The sequence below is a fragment of the Hesperophylax consimilis genome, chromosome 18 (genome assembly GCF_061612785.1).
Source record: "Hesperophylax consimilis isolate HC1 chromosome 18, BYU_Hcon_1.0, whole genome shotgun sequence".
Lineage (NCBI taxonomy): Eukaryota > Metazoa > Arthropoda > Insecta > Trichoptera > Limnephilidae > Hesperophylax > Hesperophylax consimilis.
In genome coordinates, this window is record NC_142853.1 from 6,616,196 (window position 1) to 6,637,564 (window position 21,369).

The window sequence follows — 21,369 nt, forward strand, 5'->3', positions numbered from 1 at the left end:
TTTCGTGTTCTATTCTCTGCGCTTTGAAAGAATCCTGAAAATATTCATAGAAAATATTAAAATTTTGAAAAAAAAAAAAAATATTTTTAAATCTTACCACTCAGCCCACTGAAAAAACAACTGGTTGATACGCAATTATTGAAGAAGATAATATTTTATGATTCTAATTTTTTTTATTTGTTTCAGATCCTACTAGCTGAGAAAACGGTGATAAATATTAATACTAAGAAATGTGGGAAAAAAATGTTTCGCCTGTAAAATAAAATGTGAAAAAATTGGAGATAGTTAATTAAAAATCGTCTTTGTTTAAGCAAAATATTATTTTTTCAAATTGATATTCGGTGTTCAATGTGATATATACCTGAGTTGTGATTAGTTAAAGAGTGAACTTGTGGATTATAGCCGCGTTGAGTGATTGGATTGGGTGGTTCTCGCGAGAGTGGTGTCCGTGTCCGCCTTCAGAGTGAGCGGGCGCGGGGGAAAGGGCCGCCTGTTGCGGAAGTTCGAGTCCGTGCTAGGCATGGGCTGCGAGCTAGGCAAGCTGGCCGCGTCGGGCAGCGGGCGAAACGCGCGCGCCGGTCTCGAGGGCGCCGCGCCGCCCCCGCCCGACCCGCGCCTGCCGCTCACCGCCAAGCAGAAGTACTCCATGATGGCCTCCTGGAAGGGCATCGCCAGAGCTATGGAGCCCACAGGCATATGCATGTTTATCAAGTGAGTTATTTTTATTATATTTTGTTTCGATAGCTCTTGAAAAACTTTAGCGTCTTGTCGGGTGCAAATTGATCGATATACGGGAACGGGAATAGGAAATTTGAGGATGCCACCAGAATTAAAGGAAAGTCCTACCTTGTACTGGTATCTCCTTACAGCTTCCGTGATGGCACCAATCTCACACAGTATTAATCTATTTCCGTCACTAGGTATTGATCACGAAAGAAATGTCCATTGAAATGTATGACCCGAGACGCGTATGGGTAGGTGGTAGAAATTGTACTAGCGAGCGCCGGTCAGACCAAATCCCTATATCCCGATGGCAAGGTGGGAACAATAGGATGTAGGTAATAAAATTATTATAATTTCTTCGCGTTATGCCCGAACATATTTATTCAGTTACAGTACAAATTTCTTAACATTTGGGAAGATAATCGTGTAAAATAGTTTTAAAGGTTATGTTGTGTCTGAAATTGCAGCTTCAGATGCACAGTACTAGTCTTTGAATACTTTAAAAGAAACGAAACGAAATGGTGTTTGCAGGAATTGGGCAATAGTATATATAGGATAGAATAAGGTTTGGAAGGAAAACGGGATGACTAATCACTTACCACTGTAGCTTTATGAAGGATCACACAACACAACCGTAAAATAGTTAGTTCCACCGCAATACCCCGAGGTAATTATCGCCGCACAAATGAATGACTACCTTAAATGATATTATGTACTTCCAAGATAGTTAAATTCCTTCATTTTACTTAAAAACGAGATTATTTACACGAAAAACACCAACAACTTGCTTACAAACTAGTCCCAAATCTTATTATGTTTTTCAAAAACATCCGCACTCTAATTTATACCACTTGATTGCAATTGTTTTAGCAAAAGTGATGGTTACGGAGAGGTAGGAATAAATGTCATTCTGGTAGGAACCAAACATATTTCCACCATACAGGTTATAAGGAGTAATTGAATATGTATGTCCATATTATCCATGTTTAAGAAATTTCATGCAATAGCACCATTTCTCTTATCATGCTATGATGTGCTACAACATCAGTTCTACCGTGTGGTATCTTGAACAAGTTTTGGCAATGACGGCAGCTGATGTTGTCAGCTATCTCTATTAACGTTTTATTTCACAATAGTGTAAAGGCGGGTTTTTGCCGCATGAAATTTTCTGACAATAATGCTTAATTTTTTTAACATAATATACCTACATATTATAAAGTTGGGTTTTTGTCACTTGTCAACATCTGCCAACATACCGTTCTTAGCAGGATTAAAATAACGATTTTCCTCTTTGACAATGATCCAGCATGGTTAAGTACCGTTACGATTATATTAACTTTTTTATGAAAGTTCGGAATGACTCCTAGGAATACAATTTCATAAATAAAATGACTAGGCGCATGTTTTGGAAATAAAAATGATTTTTTTTTGCTAACCAGCTCAGCAGTCTTACTCAAACTCAAAAAATAAATAAATGATTTGTAGTTTTCCACATATCGTCGGTTAAGAGAGATAAGTGGCTAATTAACATTTTTCCAAATTGAATTTTTAAGAATCATGTGGTTTTCACAAAAAAATACTTTTCTAAAACTCAATTGGCATAAATGTAGTTAACCACTTTTCGCTCTAAACCGACAATATTTTAAATTTTATAAATTACCTATGATTGTTCTATTATAATTATTTTCTAAACAGTAACATAAAGTAAACATAATCAAAGTTTATCATGCTTCTGCCCCGCTATAGCACACTCCAAAAGCATTAAATATCTTGGAATTGAAATGGACTAAATCTCCGATGGAATTCACACATAACCTATAATTTAAAAAAAATAATATAGCACTTAATGAAGTTATTATTTTCTCCTCTGGGGGGAAGGAATTGAATGTTGGTTCATGCAAATCTTTCTGCTGTTTTCAATAGAAAATTATATTTTAGCCTTTGATTGACATTTGAGAGAGCACCTCATACATCAGAGGGCAGCTCGTTTTAGAAACGGGTGCTGGAATAATAATATTTAGATGATTTGTATAGTGCCGTTTTTGTGCAAAATCACCTCAAAAGTGCTGTACAAATATATAATACATTTCTACAATGATCTATGTTATTACTTACTGATATATTGTACCCCTAATTTTCTTACACTTACTCAATTTGTACGAAAATATATATTAATTTAATTGTCTTTAAAAAACTATTTTTCTAATTTGTTTACCTGATATATTGTACCCTTAATTTCCTCACGCTTTCATAATCTGTAAGAAGATATATTATTTTAATTATCCTTAAAAATACACTTTTCTAATTTGTATACCTATGTTAATATTATGTTTGTATTTATATCAAAAGTTTTTGATTATTGTTTAAAAAATCATTAGAACTAAATGTAAATACTCCTCCCATAAACACGAGCTCCTGGAGCTCAACTTATGGAGTAGTTCACTTCAGATTAACACTTAATTAAGATGAACTAATTGTTTATTAGCTAAATTCAGATACAGGATTTAGGATATAATTGGAAAATTTGATATAATTGGACTTTCTCTCAGGAATGGTAAATTAAATTTAAGGGTATGACAGTTTAAAAATTTAAGTTTTTAGTTTATACCTTAATTCTGTTGGACTTGTTATGGATCTTAGTTCCAGAGGGAGTTTATTCCAAGCCTTCGGCCAATATGCTCCAAAAGCGCGATCATCAAACCTAGTATTTGGCTTGCGCTTAAGTTCCATCAGTCTGCCTACTGCTGATGATGTTGCTGATCTATTATTTAAGTATGAAGGAATGTGTGAATGAGTTTAATCTTGATGCAAAATCTTATTTTAGTAACGATAGTACTGTGAATGGTGTTTCCGAATTGTGATAAGTGGTTATGTCGATAAATAATATTGTTCGCTGTATAACAGAATAGCGTTTGTTGCGTTGTTGTTTTTTACAGTTTGATTTTTCTTTAGGATTCCGCTATTTCTATACGCCAAGAAAACTATAACATTGTGTTCACTCAGCATAAACATGAACATGTTCACGATTAGTCTACAAACGCAAAATAATATATTTGAAAACAAATAACAAAGTTTTCCTGGATTTTCTCGTTGGAATACTTACATATGTAGAGCTTTCCTAAATAGTTCGCGAGAGAGAAACTAGCATAATTAGTAATTACTTAATTCATAAGTTTTTCAATATGCAATATAGAACACAAAGTAGTGGAGTACTAAACGTCCTGCATGCACAATAATAAATTACATCTTTGAACGAAACAAATTACACAATATTTTTTTAATATAGTTACACCCTTACTTACACTAGCAATGTAAATATTACGCGTCCAACAGTGAAAAACTTATTACCGTGACATTTGTTTGAATAAAACGATCTTAAACCAGGCTCAAGACCGGTTTACCACACCAACGTTGAACGGGCGTGTAAGAATATTATTAGTAACACTCTTATTAGTGTAGTAATATATTTTTTTCTATAGCCGCATTTTAAATTTTAGTTAATTTGAATGATATTAATAGGTTTACTTGTTTTATAGGTAATCTGCGTTTAAAAGCAATCCTACTACTTGAGTTAGTACGTTGGTGAAGTTGGATCTTTCTGTATATATATTTTGCTTCTCATTTACTGCGCAGTGTTTTTTAAAGGGACAACTTTCTCTCTGAGATTAAGTTCCGAGCGCTCCGAACTCCAATACCTGTATAATGCTTTTATCGAACTATAACTAATTATCGAACTAAGGCTTCATAGTGAAAATTTAATTATTGTCTAATTCTGCGCGGCTGCATATGCAATCAGCTCTTAACTGAACTATGAATGCTGAGTTCTCCGAGGGAAAATTCTCACGCTCAATTTTGCTATTTTTCGCATGCCCAATACGAGTTATCAAGACAGGAACTCCACTCCATCACTCCGGACTGACAATCGGTTAACATATCCACTCGTGGAAAGTTCAATTAGTAATAGATGATTTTAAAATAACCAATTTGAGTATCGTGAGACGAATGCTGATCGATCTTAGTACGCGAAATTTTAATTGGAAGATTCCATGTTTTGTGTTTTTAGAAATGTTGAATTATTTTAATACGACACACGATTTTGAAAGCGGATTTAAAAGTTCACTCTTAAAATAAATATTGTGTCTTTATACCATTTCAATTTACATTTTTTAAAAGATAGACGAAAATTCCTGGGTTACGAATAACCTGACAATATTTGAAAATCTTCCGCAACAGTAAGCGGTAATTGTTGCTTCTGTCGATATTGTTGAAGATAAGCGTAGTAGGTAGGTAATAGTTTTTTAAATTTTTATATTTGACCTACAAAAAGTTCGTTGTCTGCACTGTGACTGTTAAAATCAGGAGAATTATATTGTCACCCAATAGATTTTTAGTGCGGATATTAAAGAAGTCTGAATTAAATTATGGTTGAAGGCTGGTAGTTTTCAAAAACTCAAAATAATACATAAGAGAAACGATTACTCTTTCTCGTGTTATTGATTGATACTAGATCATTATAGACATAATAAAATGTTTTAATTCCTCTAAAATTCGATCAAAGTTTCTAGTAAATTCACAGACTTGTGAAAGATTCAATTAAAATCAAGGATAGTCTAACAATATGTGTCTGATGGCCAAATAGTAAGTGCTACAGGTCATTCGTAAGTATGTTAGCGATCTAAAATTGAAAACAACTTAAATATTTGATGTAATTGATCTTTTTTTCAACTTTTTGTAGCATTTTTTTCGACAGGATTGCCGCACCAGATTATCAAAACTCTGTACCACAAAAAAACACCAGTGTGTTGTACAAATATTAACATAATTATGATTTATTCAGCGTTATGCAAATGCTTCGTTCATATTTAATTTTGCTACGGAAATTATCGTTTTGTTTTGAAATACAAAATAATTTGAAAATACATATTTTCACAAATAATTTCCTAAACCTTTACTACCTGGAAGAGTGGTTAAGGCACCGTAGTAAGCGTTTAAAAAGACGCTGAAGATTGTTTGAAAGGGAGATATGTGATTACGAATGCTAGAGAGAGCGCACTAAGATTAAAAACGATAATAATTAAGCGAAAATTGTGAAAATATTTAAAAAAACGCGATTTGTTTGAAATCATGATAAATTTGCATTTAAAAATACACTGTTAATTTTTTCATACCTGTAACACGTTGAACAAATGTTCTTTTAATATTTTTTGGAGCATAATTTGCGATTTCTTTTCTATATAAGGAATTTCTCATAATTACAGTTTCGGCTCTTCAAGTTTCTTTATTTTATCATCAAATAAAATATCAAATATTTTCAAAGAAATTAAAAATTAAAGTGTTCCAAAGAAATTTGTTATTAGTCGTTGGAAATTCTGAATACGGGGGCTTAAGGAAGGACTAATCAAGTTTTTGTACCCTAATGGCTCCGTCAAAAAAACGTAATATGAAAAGTGAAAGGTTTGGAAGGATAATGAAGATAAACCCATTTTTATAAATAAACATTTTTACTTGTCGTTTTTTCATCCAATTTTCAATACCTTGGAAATTCTAAGAAAGAGCGTATAAAATTTTAGCCTTAATGTTTAAATTCACTTTCAGTTCAAATGATTAATTTACTAAAAATCTCCCGATGCTTTATAAAATCTTGACAGAAATAGTCTGCTAAAAAATATAAATCTTCGCCGTAGCTCACACAATATTTTTAGGGATAAGGCGTTAAAAGAAGGTAAATTACAGTGAGGAAGATTGAAGAAACAGGAAAAAAAAGATTTTCTTAACAAGTATTTCGAGCTTACTTGGAGGCTATTTTTAACTTTTAACTTACTAAATAGGTATAAACCTTTACGTGAAGGGTCAAACAGGTGCCACTGACCTAATATAAAGTACCATCGCAAGTGAAAAATGAATAAATATATATTTAATTCATGTTACATCGATGGAAATCCACCAAAGCATTCTCATGCAGAGAAAACTTATCGATTTAAAATAATGCTATTATATTAAAAAAATGATAAAATTATTCGTATTCTTGTTAAAAACGCGACTGCAGGCCTTCAACGAATGAATTGACAGATTTCCTAAAAAAACGTTTTGAGGATGTCGGAACGCGTGTTAAAAAAACTAATATTTTCGCATTTCGTCATTATATTTATCAGGGTAAGCGCAGCTGCATGAAAAATTGTACTAGAAAATAGCCTGCCATCACGTTTTCAACCGGATTTTAATAAATCAGCAATACTCATTTTTCTCCGTGTAAAATAATTATTGACGCACTTTTTACACAAAACCCTCCAAAAATATTGGTGTTCCATAACTAAATATTACCCCAGGTTGCTACTTATACATTTGTTCATAAAAAAAAGTTATGACAATTAAAAAAAATACAAATACCAGGAGGTTATTCACTTCCGAGGTAGACTTAAGTAGTTGTGTTGAATCATGATTTTATAATCTTTATGTTTGTTAATTTCCTCATCTTCATATTTGTTGACTATGTTTTTTGGTTTCCACATCTTCATGTTTGTTGACTGTACATACAAAAATACAAAAATGTATTCAACATTTTTTTCTAATTACCAATAATTGCCTAGTGCCTTGATGGAAATGTTAGTCTATAAAGTAACTGTTGCGAGCAGGAACATAAAAATAAAAAGTTTTAAGATTAATCGGTATGAAACCTTATTGTGCTCAAGTCTTATGTTTATTCATGGAAATCGGCTGTATTAACGCTCATTTAGAGGCGCTCGATTAATTTTGCAAAAGAATTTTATGTTCTTTGTAATCCAACCGAACAGGCATTTTACGATCTATAAAACATTGGAAACGAAACAAAGGGGATTCATTGATTTTTAGGCGAAAGTAATGCGCAGACTTGTGATCGAATCTACGCCAAACGAAGGTCTTGCATGCTTTTAGGGAAAAGAAAACGTACATTTGTTAATTTCATAAATGTGAAGAAAACAGTATTCGTGATAATTTTGATGTTGATTAAGGCTAAATGTATTTTCTGTACCGTCTTATTGCTAATAAACCAACAAGTAAATGTCTTGTAATATAATACAACTTTCTGCGTTAAAGATTGTCACAATGAAAGAAAAACTTTGATGGGAAAAACCATAAGAGAACAAACTTTAAATTTGTAGAAAAAACAAAAATACGATTATCTAAAAATAACTTTTCAGTAATCTCAACAATTTATAATTATAATTATCTGGTGTGAGATTTAGCATTCCAGCAATTTGAAAAAATTAGGAATTGTGAATACCTCACAAGACTCTCAACTGCTCCCAACCGTCTGAATCCAGTGAGACTATAGCATCATCAATTGGGGTTGTTGTGAGGCTGAGGGCAGAGGAGGGGGAAGAAGATGGGAAAGGGGAAGGTAGAGAAGTTCCTGGCTATTCAGATCTGGTCACCAAACTCGGCTCAAGCCATTTCAAGCAAAGTTTCAATTCTGAATGGTGGTCTTACACCAGGGCGTTACTCAAAGTTTTTTCCACTCGGAAATGTGCCGCAAGTATATTTTATATTATGTTCAATTAATAAATTGTGATATAACACAAATTCATCACATAAAATTTACTTACGCACGCCGGGATTTGAACCGAACTTCGGATTGCTAGTCGAGAGCCTCACCTTTCGACTACGGAGGCCGTCTAGCCTAACCTAATCATCATTCACTAAAGAGTTATTTTTTTATATAACTTCTTTCTACAAATAAGATATAAGAGTTTTGTTTTGATACGAAAATATTAAAACTGAATATTAAATCAGATTTTTTTCTCTGAATACCACAATATTTATGATATTTAAGCTGTTTCCGAGTACGAACGAATACTGATTGAAGAGTTCTATTTTCACTCAGAGTTGTTGATTTTTGATCCAACGCGACTCGTGAATATGACACGTAAATTTAGTATGATGTTCACAATCTTTATTTAAATCTTTCGAATGCGTGATTCCTGTGTTAACAAGTATACAAACATCTTAAAAACTGGCCAGTTTCCAATAAATACCGTTATTTTTAAATGCATCAATCATTTATAATGAATTGTAAAGTAAATAAATTACGAAAATAATATATTCTAGAGCCAGGACAAAAAATCCAAGATTCATACATAAGCACACTGCTAAGTTCGACTAATATAAACTCGAAGACAAAAACGTAATATTGGAAATTTCATTAGTTTTGGTTCATCAACACCAATTTTTTAATCATTTTAACTGTACCGGTAAACTTCGATTTTAAGACCGTTTCGGCCGCCAAACAAATTGTTATCAGTTATCATGTATATAACAATGGCCACGCTGAAACAGGCCTGAAACAATATCAGTATATAGACGCCAATCATTTATTAATTTTCTCGAATGGCTTAGAAGTTACTTATCATACAGCAAATTATCTGTAAAAATTACCTCCACAACTTCTTACACTTTTTTTGCCTTAAGTGGGGTCCCCCAAGGTTCCCACCTAGGACCAATTCTTTTCCTACTATTTATTAATGACATTTCACTAATTTTTGATAATATTCACTTTCTTCTATTCGCCGACGATCTAAAGATGTTTATATCGATCGGTAATTCTTCTGATTGTTTAACTCTACAAATGAACTTAAATAAACTTTATGAATGGTGCATCGTAAACAAATTACATCTTAATATCAACAAATGCCAAACGATCAGTTTCCATAGATCTAAAACCCCTTTATTATTCGACTACTCAATTAACAATGCCAATCTAAAAAGAGTTTTTGAATTCAATGACCTTGAAGTTATCTTTGACTCCAAATAACGCTTCTTGAATCACATTAATAGCATTACCAGTAAGGGATTACAAATGCTTGGATTTATTCTCAGAATCGCTAAAGACTTTAATAACATAAAAACTTTAAAAATACTATACACGTCTCTGGTTAGAAGTCAGGTTGAATACAATGCAACCATTTGGTGTCCTCATTTCAACTCTCATTGTTTACAAATTGAAAAAATTCAAAATAATTTTTTACGTTTTATTAATTTCAAAATTGGTATTCCTATTATTGAAATCGATTATGTCAATTTACGCAGTAAACTTAACTTATCGAAATTATCTGAAAGGCGAAAAATATTTGATCTCCTTTTATTATATAAAATTGTTCATTCAAGGTTAGACTTCCCTGACACTATAAACTTGCTATCTTTACATATACCTCCAAAATATACTAGACGAAATATTTTATTCTATAACAATAACTTCGCTACGAATTCTGTGTTAGAAAGAATACATAGGTTGGGCAATGAACTAAGTGATGTCGCTGACATATTTAATTTAAACTTCAATACATTTAAAGCCAAATTAGTCCACCACTTTTTAAATGTAAATAATGTATGAGAAATCGTTATATTTTATTTCGATTTTCTATTGTTTGTTTTATACTGTTGTTAAAAATGAAATTTGTAATTTGTATGTACTTAAAAGCCTAATAGGGCGTCAATAAATAAATAAATAAATTACGAATCTCTATATTAACCTACCATCGTTTTAAAAATAAAAATGAAATTATCCACAGCGATGTGTCCATACACAGAAGGTCTCTATTCGTTAACCGAAAGTCAGACCATTTTTTGCTTAAATTTGAGTCCAAATTCAAAATCAAATAGTATTTTACGCAGCGTAAGAGAGACGGAGTTTGCAATGTTTATCGGCTATCTCTATCTAATATTAATGAGTTAATAAAATAACAAGTCAGTGGCAACATTGGTTTCCATTTAATTCTACATTGAAGGCATTTCAATACGAAGGTGTGTGTGTGGGTATTATATAATCAGTGCATGCAACAGTATTCGTTGCTACATCGGCAGCTCCGATGAAACATTCCGGCGTAACATCCAGAATTTTTATCTAATGACAATGGATTTATTTCGAATGAATCGACACCGGTGATGTGTTCAATATGGGCAACGGATGGATTTATTCGTATTTACGTGATTTTAAAACGTTCACAATATCGTATATACAAGATCAATACACGGCCGCTGTCGGGAAGTTTTAAAGTTCAGCGGAAAAATTGCAGAATTCTTATTTGGTTGAGCCAGTAAACGTTTGGCTGAAAAGTCTCTGGGGAATGCTCCGCTGGCAAAAGCTCGGGTTAATCCCATCGCTTTGCGAAACGCAGATGTATTATGCCGATAGACTGAAGGTGAAAATGAAGCGATAATCTAGTCGATAAAGCTAATATCGGTTGTTTGCCCTAAAGGCAACATGATTTTCCAAGTACTTGGTTGTGTTGGCATTACGATCCAGGTTATCTAGCACGGTCGATCAATAAAGGGTTTATCGATAAGGTCGATAATTTGTCATCGTTCCCGAGCACGACAGCAGTACGCTAATAAACAAACCATAGTTCACGATGACTAAATTAAGAACACTTAGTCGTCGAGAATTGTTGTTGGTTCGTTGGCGATCTGCAGTCATGCTCATAAATGATGTTGATACCTTATCGATAAAACCTTCATCAATCGTTTATCAGATACCAATAGAAAATCGCGTATTATGTTTTATTTGTATTTTTTCATGTACGCCAAACTTTCCAGTGATAATCAAGTATGTAGTAGGTCTTGAGTGTAAAAAAATTACAAAATAAGTTTTACGAAAACGATAATTATCACAATTGAAAAAGAATTTTGTGATATTGGACACTAACCGGTGCATAAAAATCATTATATTAGTAACATTTTTTACTAAATTACAACACGGAAAAAACAGTATTTTAAAACTTGTAGAATAAGTCAAAGGATGAAATTGTTATTCATAGATAGAGCCCGTAAGTAAATTAGGTCAAATTACTAACAGGAAACATTATGTTGGATCACAAATGATAAACCAATAAACCAAATTATTTTTTTTTTATTTTGCAAATAACAAAAAAATCTATCCAGCGTATATTTTAACGATTATTGATAATGTGCTAATTTTTATAATACTATTTCAATTATATTCTCTGACAGAGAAAATTGTGTTTTCATGCATTAACTCAAAGACGTTATACTTAAATATAACAGCAATACGTCTGAAAAAAATGTCCGGGCGTAGTATTTTGATAATTTTGTAAGATTTCTGATAAGTTATCAAACAAAACATTGAGCGGGGATAGTTTTTTTTTGAAAACACATGTTTATTTATTTTTGGAATAACTTAATGAAAAAAAAACTCTCACTGTGATATTTAACCACTGAACGCAATATTAGCGGATCTCGAAAATTCTAAATAGAAAATTTAAAAAAGATATTGTTGAGTGTAGAAATTGAACCCAGAACCTAGCAGAAGCTTTGATCAGAGCCCCGGTAAGGCTAAGGTCCAGAGTATCTAGCATGGTGGGCCGACAAAGGGTTATCGATATGGTCTATAATTTGTCATCGTTTCCAATCACGACTGCAGATAAATAATATACACACAATAGTTCACGTTAATTAAATTAAGAACACTTCAGAGTTGTGAATTGTTGTTCGTTCTTTGGCGATCTGCAGTCATGTTAGGAAATAATGACAAGCTACCGACCTTATCGATAAAACATTTATCGATCAACCGTGTTAGATACCCAGGGTTAAATGATTCTAGATGCGACCGTATTTGTTTCTGATTTTTCTGTTTCGGATTTTCGTTTGAGGGTCGCTAGTATTGTCTATGATTAAATATTGTCTATTTATTGTTTAATCCAAGCGATTTGAAGTTTGATTTGTTTGTAAGTTTAGTACATTGTATTGGTATTATTTCACGTATTACGTTAAGTCAGAGCTTATTTTAATACGAGAACCACCGCAACGGTCAACGTGGCCGTATGGTCAACGAACATGTTTTCATTTACATGTATGTTTTCTGGCTTTATGAATGTCACAAAAAGATTTTACAAAATTTTATTTTATGGATGTTTGAAGAGATTTTATAGAATTCCCTCAATCGGCCATTGTGACCTACAACCAAAACCCTTCAGAAAAAACCTGTTTCAAATATCATAAAGTATGTTTTGATTGTTGTCATGTTTGGTCTATCACAAACTTTCAACAAAAATACAAAACGTTAACAAATTGTAAGTCTATTATTATAATAATAACCTGTAGATACACTAGTAAAAGTTTAAAAGGTTTTCAAGTTAACATAAATATGTACACCATCACAAACAAAATTCTAACTAATTCTGAAAAAACGTGTTACACGGAGAAAACTTACTGATATATAATATTTATAATTTTTTTAAGAATCTCTTAATTATTCGCAATCCGGTAAAAAAAGCAAGCCATGGCAAATGGATTTCATAGGTTTCCTAATAAACTTTCAGAAAGACACGAATTTTAATAAAAATTATAAATTTTTCGCATTTCGTTATTGTTCCTGACAAATGCAGGTACATGAACATGTGTTCCGATTTATTGGGGAACGTTTAACAGGAAACGGCTCTCAATCCCATTTTTAAACGGATTTTAATATTTCAACAATACTTATTTTTCTCCGTGTAGATAGGCCATCATCTAAAATTAGCAATCTTTCGATCCGAAAGAAAATTTTCCTAAGTCTTGTCAAATTGCGTCAGTTCTAGTGATAAACATTTATTTTCCTCGCGTCATAGATCAAGCAATTTTCTGCTAGACTCCTTGACGTATTTACACTACAATTAGATATCTACCTTCTATTTTTATTCGCTGTGTCATCAGCGATAACGCAAACATACCGGCATAACATCATCTATAATTTAATATAATTTGCTGAAATTACAAATTCATAACAAGCGCCTCATTTATGCAAGCAAGTCTACGGGTTCTAATACTATATTAGCATAAAACCATGGAGTCGTTCATTGTTCTGTTAATACCTACTCGTTATCTTGTTTTCTAATATTGGTTTTAGCATGTCTGTGGAATTATGAACTCTAACCAACCATTGTCATTTCACTCGTAGGTAGAGCTAGAATCAAAAAGTATTTTAGTTATTCTAAAAAACGACCAAAAAATTATGGAATGTCGACGTTAATACGCAATATTGCTTCAATTTTGACAAATAACAAAAAGACTTTACACACTTCCCTGCAATCGGACGCTATTTAGGGAGAGTGCTGGTGGGGGTAAAATTGGCGTCTGTTCTACACACCTGCCCCTGCCGCAGTGTGAAACTGATTTCACTATACACTGGGTGATTCAAAGTTATATGTGTGTTGATTTGAAAGCGCGCATTTTTCTTCTTCTTCTTTCGTATGGTGGGGAGGGTCAAAGGGGGACATCTAGGTCTGCGAGCCAGTCTGGCTCCGCCATGTGGACCTCTTCAATCCCGCTGGGAAATGAATGGAGCGGGCATTCGTTGACTACATGTTCGGTGGTCTGCACCGCACCACATTCACACATCGCCGACTCTTTAAGGCCCCATATGTGCATCATGTGGGCACAGTGGCTATGGGAGCACCTTAACCTATTGATGGCGGACCAGGTTTTGCGAGGCAATGAGAACCCAGGCTGTCTCTCGGTGGGATCCTGTATGAGATGGGCATTTCCCACGTTGGCCGTTTGCCACTCAAGTTTCCACGTATCTTCTGGGGTGAGAGGTAATCGGAGGAGCCTCTCTCCTTCCACCCAGAAGGGCTTTCGGGGCTTCAAGCGGCATGCCGGGCGCCAGCGCGCATTCATACGAATTATTTTAGTACGAATTAAGTTCAATTTTTGTTCAAGAATGTAATTTGTTACAAAACACTTTTAGAACTAAAATATTTTAAACTAGCTGCAGTTCCCGCCATTATCCGGCATTACACAAAGGTATTCGAGATCTTACATAGACAGTGCCTCTTCTCTTGTTTTAAATATCAAGTGGGAAAAATTTCATTTATCTCGTAATAAAACTGAGGATTTATATTTAAAAAAATCTAATCCAAGCCGGTGTCCACCCTGTGCCCGTTCGTCACAGACTTGTTTTTTTATATTAATATATAGATGAAGCCGTTGTGATAAAAAAATAAACGTGATGTAATTTGAAGTTTCTTATTTTCTTTCAATTTAAAAAAAATAATGTTCTTGTAAATATAAATGCGAATAATATATACATACTTATATTATATATATGACAAAATGTAATCTCGATTCCACATAAGTGCACGGAGAAAAAATAGTAATAATTATTACTATTTTTGAATCTCAAATAAATATTTGTAATCCAGTTAAAACGGGATCGCAGGCCCTTAATGAATGAATCGATAGGTTTCCTGACAAACTTTTAATTTATATTACATAAATAAATAATAAATACATAAAATACTAATGTATTATCACGATGTTAGAACACGTGTTCATAAAAATCCAAATATTTTCGCATTTCGTCATTATTAAAAAGGAAAATTCAGGTGTATGAACACGTTTTCTGGTATATTAGGAATTTACTCAAAGTTTATCAGGAAACTGCCTGCAATTCAGTTTCTAACCGGATGACCAATAATTTGAAGATAATCTTTATAAATAAGCGATAATCATTTTTCCCCGTGTATTATTTAAAGTACCTAAATGTTAAAATATTCCAATAATTTTCGATCCCAAGATTACTATCCAAACTTCTGGCTACTCGCACTCAGTCGAGGTACCGTTATTTACCTGAACTATGAAAAATGATTTTCTATCCGATTTTTTTGGATAAACCGAAATACGATCAACCGTCTTAGTAGTTACCAACCACTTGCACCTTTGTTACTTCCTAAGAGTGAACTTCGAAATTTTTAAATGTTATATTTGTAACTCACATAAAGTATTTTTAAACAGCACTGTCAGGATGTTATAAAGAAACTACAAAAATAAGATCTACAAAGTTTGAAAATTTAAAATTGCGGAAATGCGGATAAATTATTGCTTTACTGGGGGCGTCACGATTACGATTTTTTTATGATTCTGACATCTTCTGATTTTCAAATTAAGATTTATTTTTATTGGCTAACTTATGTTGGCAAACACCTGAAATATATCAAAGAAAAAAATATTTAAAAGACCAGAGAGTAATAAATTAATTTATAATTTTACAAACGAAATTTTCAGTTTTTATGGTCCGGAGTTGGGAGAATTTGAATATAGTAAGATTATTCGACTCCAGTGAATATAGGTACTCTTTGAGAAACATCGAACGTTTCTTAAAAAAACAATACTGTTTTTAAATGAAGAGTGCAATGATAATTGCCAAAACGTTTTTTGTGGAAAATATGGAATTTTAGTATGTTTTTTGCTCACTTAAATAAAGGGCTATAACTCTTAAAGCTGTTGCCATATATACTTATTCAATTTATTCGTATATGTTTAATTGAATTTAATTAAACATACTATATTATTTACAATTTAAATTTGAACGTTTATGTTAGATTATCAACCAATTTAACTTCCTTCATATTCAGATTAAAAAATAAACATTTTCCTTTCATAAATAACGAACTACCCTACCATCACGCCGTTATTGTAGGGATAGGCAGAGAAAAAACAACTTGGTCACGACACACACTCCTCGCCTGATTCACATTTATACATCGTCTCGTACATGCTCTTCTATTATTTTGACACTTGACAATGTCTGACTCAAATATATGATTCACTTTATCGTGCCTTGACTTCTCTACCATTCGAAAATGCATCTCATACCATCTAAGCGTCCCTTACTTAATATTTTATTAAAATGTTTCATTGGCGTCTTTTAATAAAAGATCTACCATAGAGTTCCTGTACTTCATTTTACTTGACTTAACTTCACTTTATTTTTGTAATATTTATATTTTTTGAAATTCCTGCATCAACTGTAAAGCGCTCCTGAGGTGATATCTCACAAATTATCCAATAAATAATAAAATAAACAATGATTTACCAAAAAAATCATTGTTTAACTAAACCTATGTACTACTTTAAATACTGTTTATGCCAAAACATTACGTAGACTTGTTTGTATTAAACATCTTCAGTATGTTTGCATTCAAAATTCGCACTCTTAATAATTAACACATAAATGAACAGTCGATGAACAGGCGATTTATTGAGATGAATTTTTTTTTCAAATATTTACCGTAGAGTTTTCAATTGAACGTATATCAAAATATATATTTTTGAACAGCTGGTTTACACAAAACTTTAGCATAAAGTTCGTTTATCGTTATTTTATATGTCAGCTTCAATCTGTTATTAGATATTCGCCGTTGAATGTGATATTCACATAAAGCCAATCCCACAGTCTCGCATCCCTCCAATGCGAGCAGACGTTGCAGATACAATAAAATACCTGTAATTTATAGACGTTGCAGGTAATAAAATTTCCTCATTGGAACGGCTGTGAATCTTGGTGTTATTTGATTCCCATTTTATTATATCTACTGTATTCAGTAAATTTTATTATCTTAATTAAATAATACGTTTTACGGTTTTATTTTGCAAACCAATAATTTTTCTGATGACCAAGGATAAAATTGTTATTTTTCCGGAAATTTAGAGTGGTGCACGGTGAAAATTATATTATATCATTGCTAATTTAATTTATTCGTAATTCGGTTGGAAACGGAATTGCAGGCCTTTAACGAATGAATTGATTGGCTACATGTTAAACTTTTGTTTATTCTTATAATAATGTTAAGCTGTATAATACCCAATCTGACATTATAAAGGTTTGAAAAATACTAATATGCTTAACAATAAACATAAAATATTTATTAACATAATATATTAATTTTTTCTTCATATGAAGCGGTTACTTTGTGATGTGACATTATAATTTAAAATTAAACAATAACTTTGTAAACATCACTTATAGGTAAATACTTAATGTCGACCGGGTTTCGCTACAACCGTAGCTTCATCAGGACAGTATAATACTAAACCTAAACATCTAAAATATAAATTAACATGTGTTGATATCACGGTAAGTAGACGGTCTGAGCTACAGTGGAAGAGGTAGGGATAGGTGGGAGATTGAGATGCGAGTGCTCTTTGTCAATAGGGAACAATCTGAGTATAGGGCTTTTATTTAGGTTTATTTGGTTGTTGATGACTTTGCTATTGACGTTTTTGGCTTTCCTTAACTCTAGCGCCTCTAAGTTATCCAACCTAAGGCCTATTCCGTTTTTATGCAATAGACTGACGCCAGTGTTTTTGTCAAACATATGGTTGGTTGATATGAGATGCTTTGCGTATTTGGAGAACCCATTAGGTACTATTTAAGCATCTCAGGTGTTCTTTGACTCGCGTGTTGATATTACGTGCTGTTTTGCCTATGTAAAACGCGGGACAGTCACTACATTGCAGTGAGTAAATACCTGAATGATTTAACCGATGTTCTTTGTCCTTAACGTTCATCAAAAATTTACCTTTACTATTGTTAGTGTAAAAAGCTGGTTTGATATCTGGTGGGAGGTTTTTTATGGTTTTTTGAGAGAAATTATTGATGTACAAAATTCTACGCCATTGTTGAGGTTGATTATTATTAGTTGATATATTATTATTATGAGGGGAGCTGTTAAATAGAAATTTACTTGTCGATTATCTTTTTAAGTTCTTATTTAGGATGTTATTGACCATATTTGCATTATAGCCATTATTAATCGCGATTTGTTTAATCAAAAATCAAAAATTTAAATCAAAAATTTAATTTAATTTAAATTAAAATTTAATTTATAATTTAATTTAATCTAAAATGCAGGGCACCTGCATTAAGGTGCCTGAATGAGTGTTTCGCTATATTAGGAATTTATGAAAAGTTTATCAGGAAACGGCCAGTATATAATGGAGGAAGTAATAGGGGTGTTAGATATTTATCCACTTATAACAAGTGATTTAGATATTGGTACTAAAATCGTTCAAATTAAAGTCCACACTTAAATTTATAACTTTTTTACATTTAAAAACATTCACTTTTTCCAGATTTACTAAACTAACACAGCAATGTAACGGCTTTTTTATTACCATTTTTTTTAACATAGCTCAAGGAGTAACCGAATGAAGCTTTATTTTTTCAAGGGTTAGTATTTACCCAGCTTAAGTTGATTACAATAATATGTGTGAAATCGATAATCGAGTAACGTTCTTTCACTTTAATAATAATCGGAAATAAAATGATTCTTTGCTACCGTTTTTCAAAATAAATTTATTTTTTTAAAGAACCTCAAATTCTTAACAAATAAAACCTCCATGCCTTCCAGTTCTTTAAGTTTTTCATGAGCTACGAGATTCCCGGTATTCATTATGAATAAATATCTGGAGTATTTTTTGCCTTCTCTTATCGATATATATTCACATAAAAACAGAAAATCTATCTCTTTTTTATCCTGAAAATTCATGGTGGAATTCCATTATAATTATATATTAAATTCAATATCAATTTTAAACTTTTTTCCACTTATTTTATTTTTTGACCGTTACCGGTATCGGCTAAGAAATAAAATAAGTAGAAAAGGTTACACACTAATAGACCAAAAGCTTAAATGTTAACTAAGATCAAATATCTATGGTGAAACCCCAAAAATCAAAACTCAAAGCCCATAGTTCATCCCTAAGTTAAATCCCAAAGCTCAAACAACAAAGCTCAAAGCACAAAGCTTAAAGCTCAAGACCAAAACTCAAAGATCATTGCTCAAATTTGAAATCTCATATATTAAAGTCAAAGTTAAAAGCTCAAAGTGTAAAGCTCCAGTCCCAAAGTTCAAAGCTCGAAGCTCGAAGCTAAGAGTAAATATCTCAAAATTCAAAGCTTAAAATTGAAATTTTAAAGCTCAAAGCTAAACGTTCAAATGTTAAAGATCAAAGATGAAAGCTCGAAGCTAAAATCTAAAAGCACACAGCTCAAAACCTTAAGATCGAAGCTCGAATTTTAAAGCTCAAAAATCAAAGCTCAAAGATCAAAGCTCAAAGATCAAATCTCAAAGATCATAGCTCAAAGCTCAAAGATCAAAGCTCAAAGCTCGCTCTCAAAACAAAACCTCAAGCAATAGCGTTTTCACAAAGAAAAATATCTAACCACAACGTCCTTTTAATTCTCACTCTCTATGTAGGTAGGTGCCCACAAAATGGCTATATTGTCAGAATTAATTAATTAATTTTGAAATTACCTGCTTGTAATAGAAAGTCTAATAAATAAGTAGGTACATAGTTTAAAAGAGCCATTATTATCTTATTTCAATGTACCTGAGTAGGCCCCCACATAATATTTTTATTATTTCTGATACCCCATCACGTGTGTGGACGTATCAAAGGTAGGTGTTATATTTTCGTAATCATTTTTGGATGAATTATGTACTGAACGATGAAGCAAACATAATGTTTTGTTTTTATTAAAAACTTATTTTTTTCGTAGAACGTATTTATATTCGCTATATTATACATATTTATATTCGCTTGTGAAAACTTTTTCTTTTCAAACACGTAGATATTTCTAGTTGGATCAAATTCGTAATTTTCGTATTTAAAAAAAAATAAAGATTGTTTTTCATAAAAAAAATGAATTTTCTTATTTTGTATCATATCTAAAAAATATTTGAATTGAATTTGCATTTTAAGGTTGTCATAAAATTGTAACCCGAGTGATTATTCACTTAAAACTGTCCAACGAAGAAAAAAGTATTTGTAGATACTTCTCTTTGTGAAAATGCGCCTCAATTATAAATTAATTTACTTCCATTTTTTATATGTAACTCTGCATACTTTTTCGCATTTAATGTGGCAGATGGGACAGCATCGTCCATTTAAACGACAAGGGGATATTGAATTATAAAGTGTTAGTGGATGGTAGAAAAGTCGGATTCATCTGTGGCGGCCGGCGTGATTTGTTGTACAAAAATGTCATTTTATTCCGAGATTGATGAAATTTTGCACATTTGGCCGTCTAAACAAATGGAACATCACTGTCTAAGTCCGACTTTGAAAAACTCTGTAGAAAGGCTGAGCAACGCCGGAGACTTCTGCTAGTATATCTATCTTCTATATAAATATAAATATAAATGTTCCTTCTTCTAACACAGCAATCTTATTTTGTGGCACCATTTTAATTGAAATTAATAAAATACTTAGTTTTTACCACTTTAATTGTTTATAAATACCAACATGTTTCATGAGCAACGCTCACTTCTTCAGGGTTTTGATAATACTCTAATTAATACTCTATTATTAAAACCCTGAAGAAGTGAGCGTTGCTCATGAAACATGTTGATATTTATAAACAATAAAAGTGGTAAAAACTAAGTATTTTATTAATTTCAATATAAATGTTCGTTTGTTCAAATTCTTAAGTCTCCGTTGGTTCTTCACCGATTGCTTTGAAATTTTGACTCAATTTTGACACAATTTTGACACAATTTCGACACAATTTTGACACAATTTTGACACAATTTGACACAATTTTGACACAATTTTGACACAATTTTGACACAATTTTGACTCAATTTTGACACAATTTTGACACACTTTTGACACAATTTTGACACAACTTTTTTTCAAATATGCGTGAGCTCATATATACCTATATCATATAGATGTGACAGAAAAAACATATTTTTTAAAAAAAACAGCGCCATCTGTTGAACGTAAAATCAAAACGCGCTTGAGATTAAGCCGACGGATTGAGTCACAGCAACGCATGGTGGGGAATAGCTAGTAATTAATAATATTGTAAACTTCATTGCGAGAAGTGAC

At 32.2% G+C, this 21,369-nt stretch overlaps 1 protein-coding gene across 4 annotated transcripts in view; it reads left to right on the forward strand.

The window, feature by feature from the left end:
• The window catches only part of LOC149415292 (neuroglobin-like), a 238,661-nt gene that overhangs the window by 76,868 nt on the left and 140,424 nt on the right, over positions 1–21,369 (forward strand). For all 4 annotated transcript variants that reach the window (XM_089642263.1, XM_089642265.1, XM_089642266.1 and 1 more), the window contains exon 2: positions 187–711. In XM_089642263.1, the coding sequence (XP_089498389.1) occupies positions 521–711 (191 nt within the window). In that variant the 5' untranslated portion in view covers positions 187–520. The remainder of the gene's footprint in view (positions 1–186; positions 712–21,369) is intronic.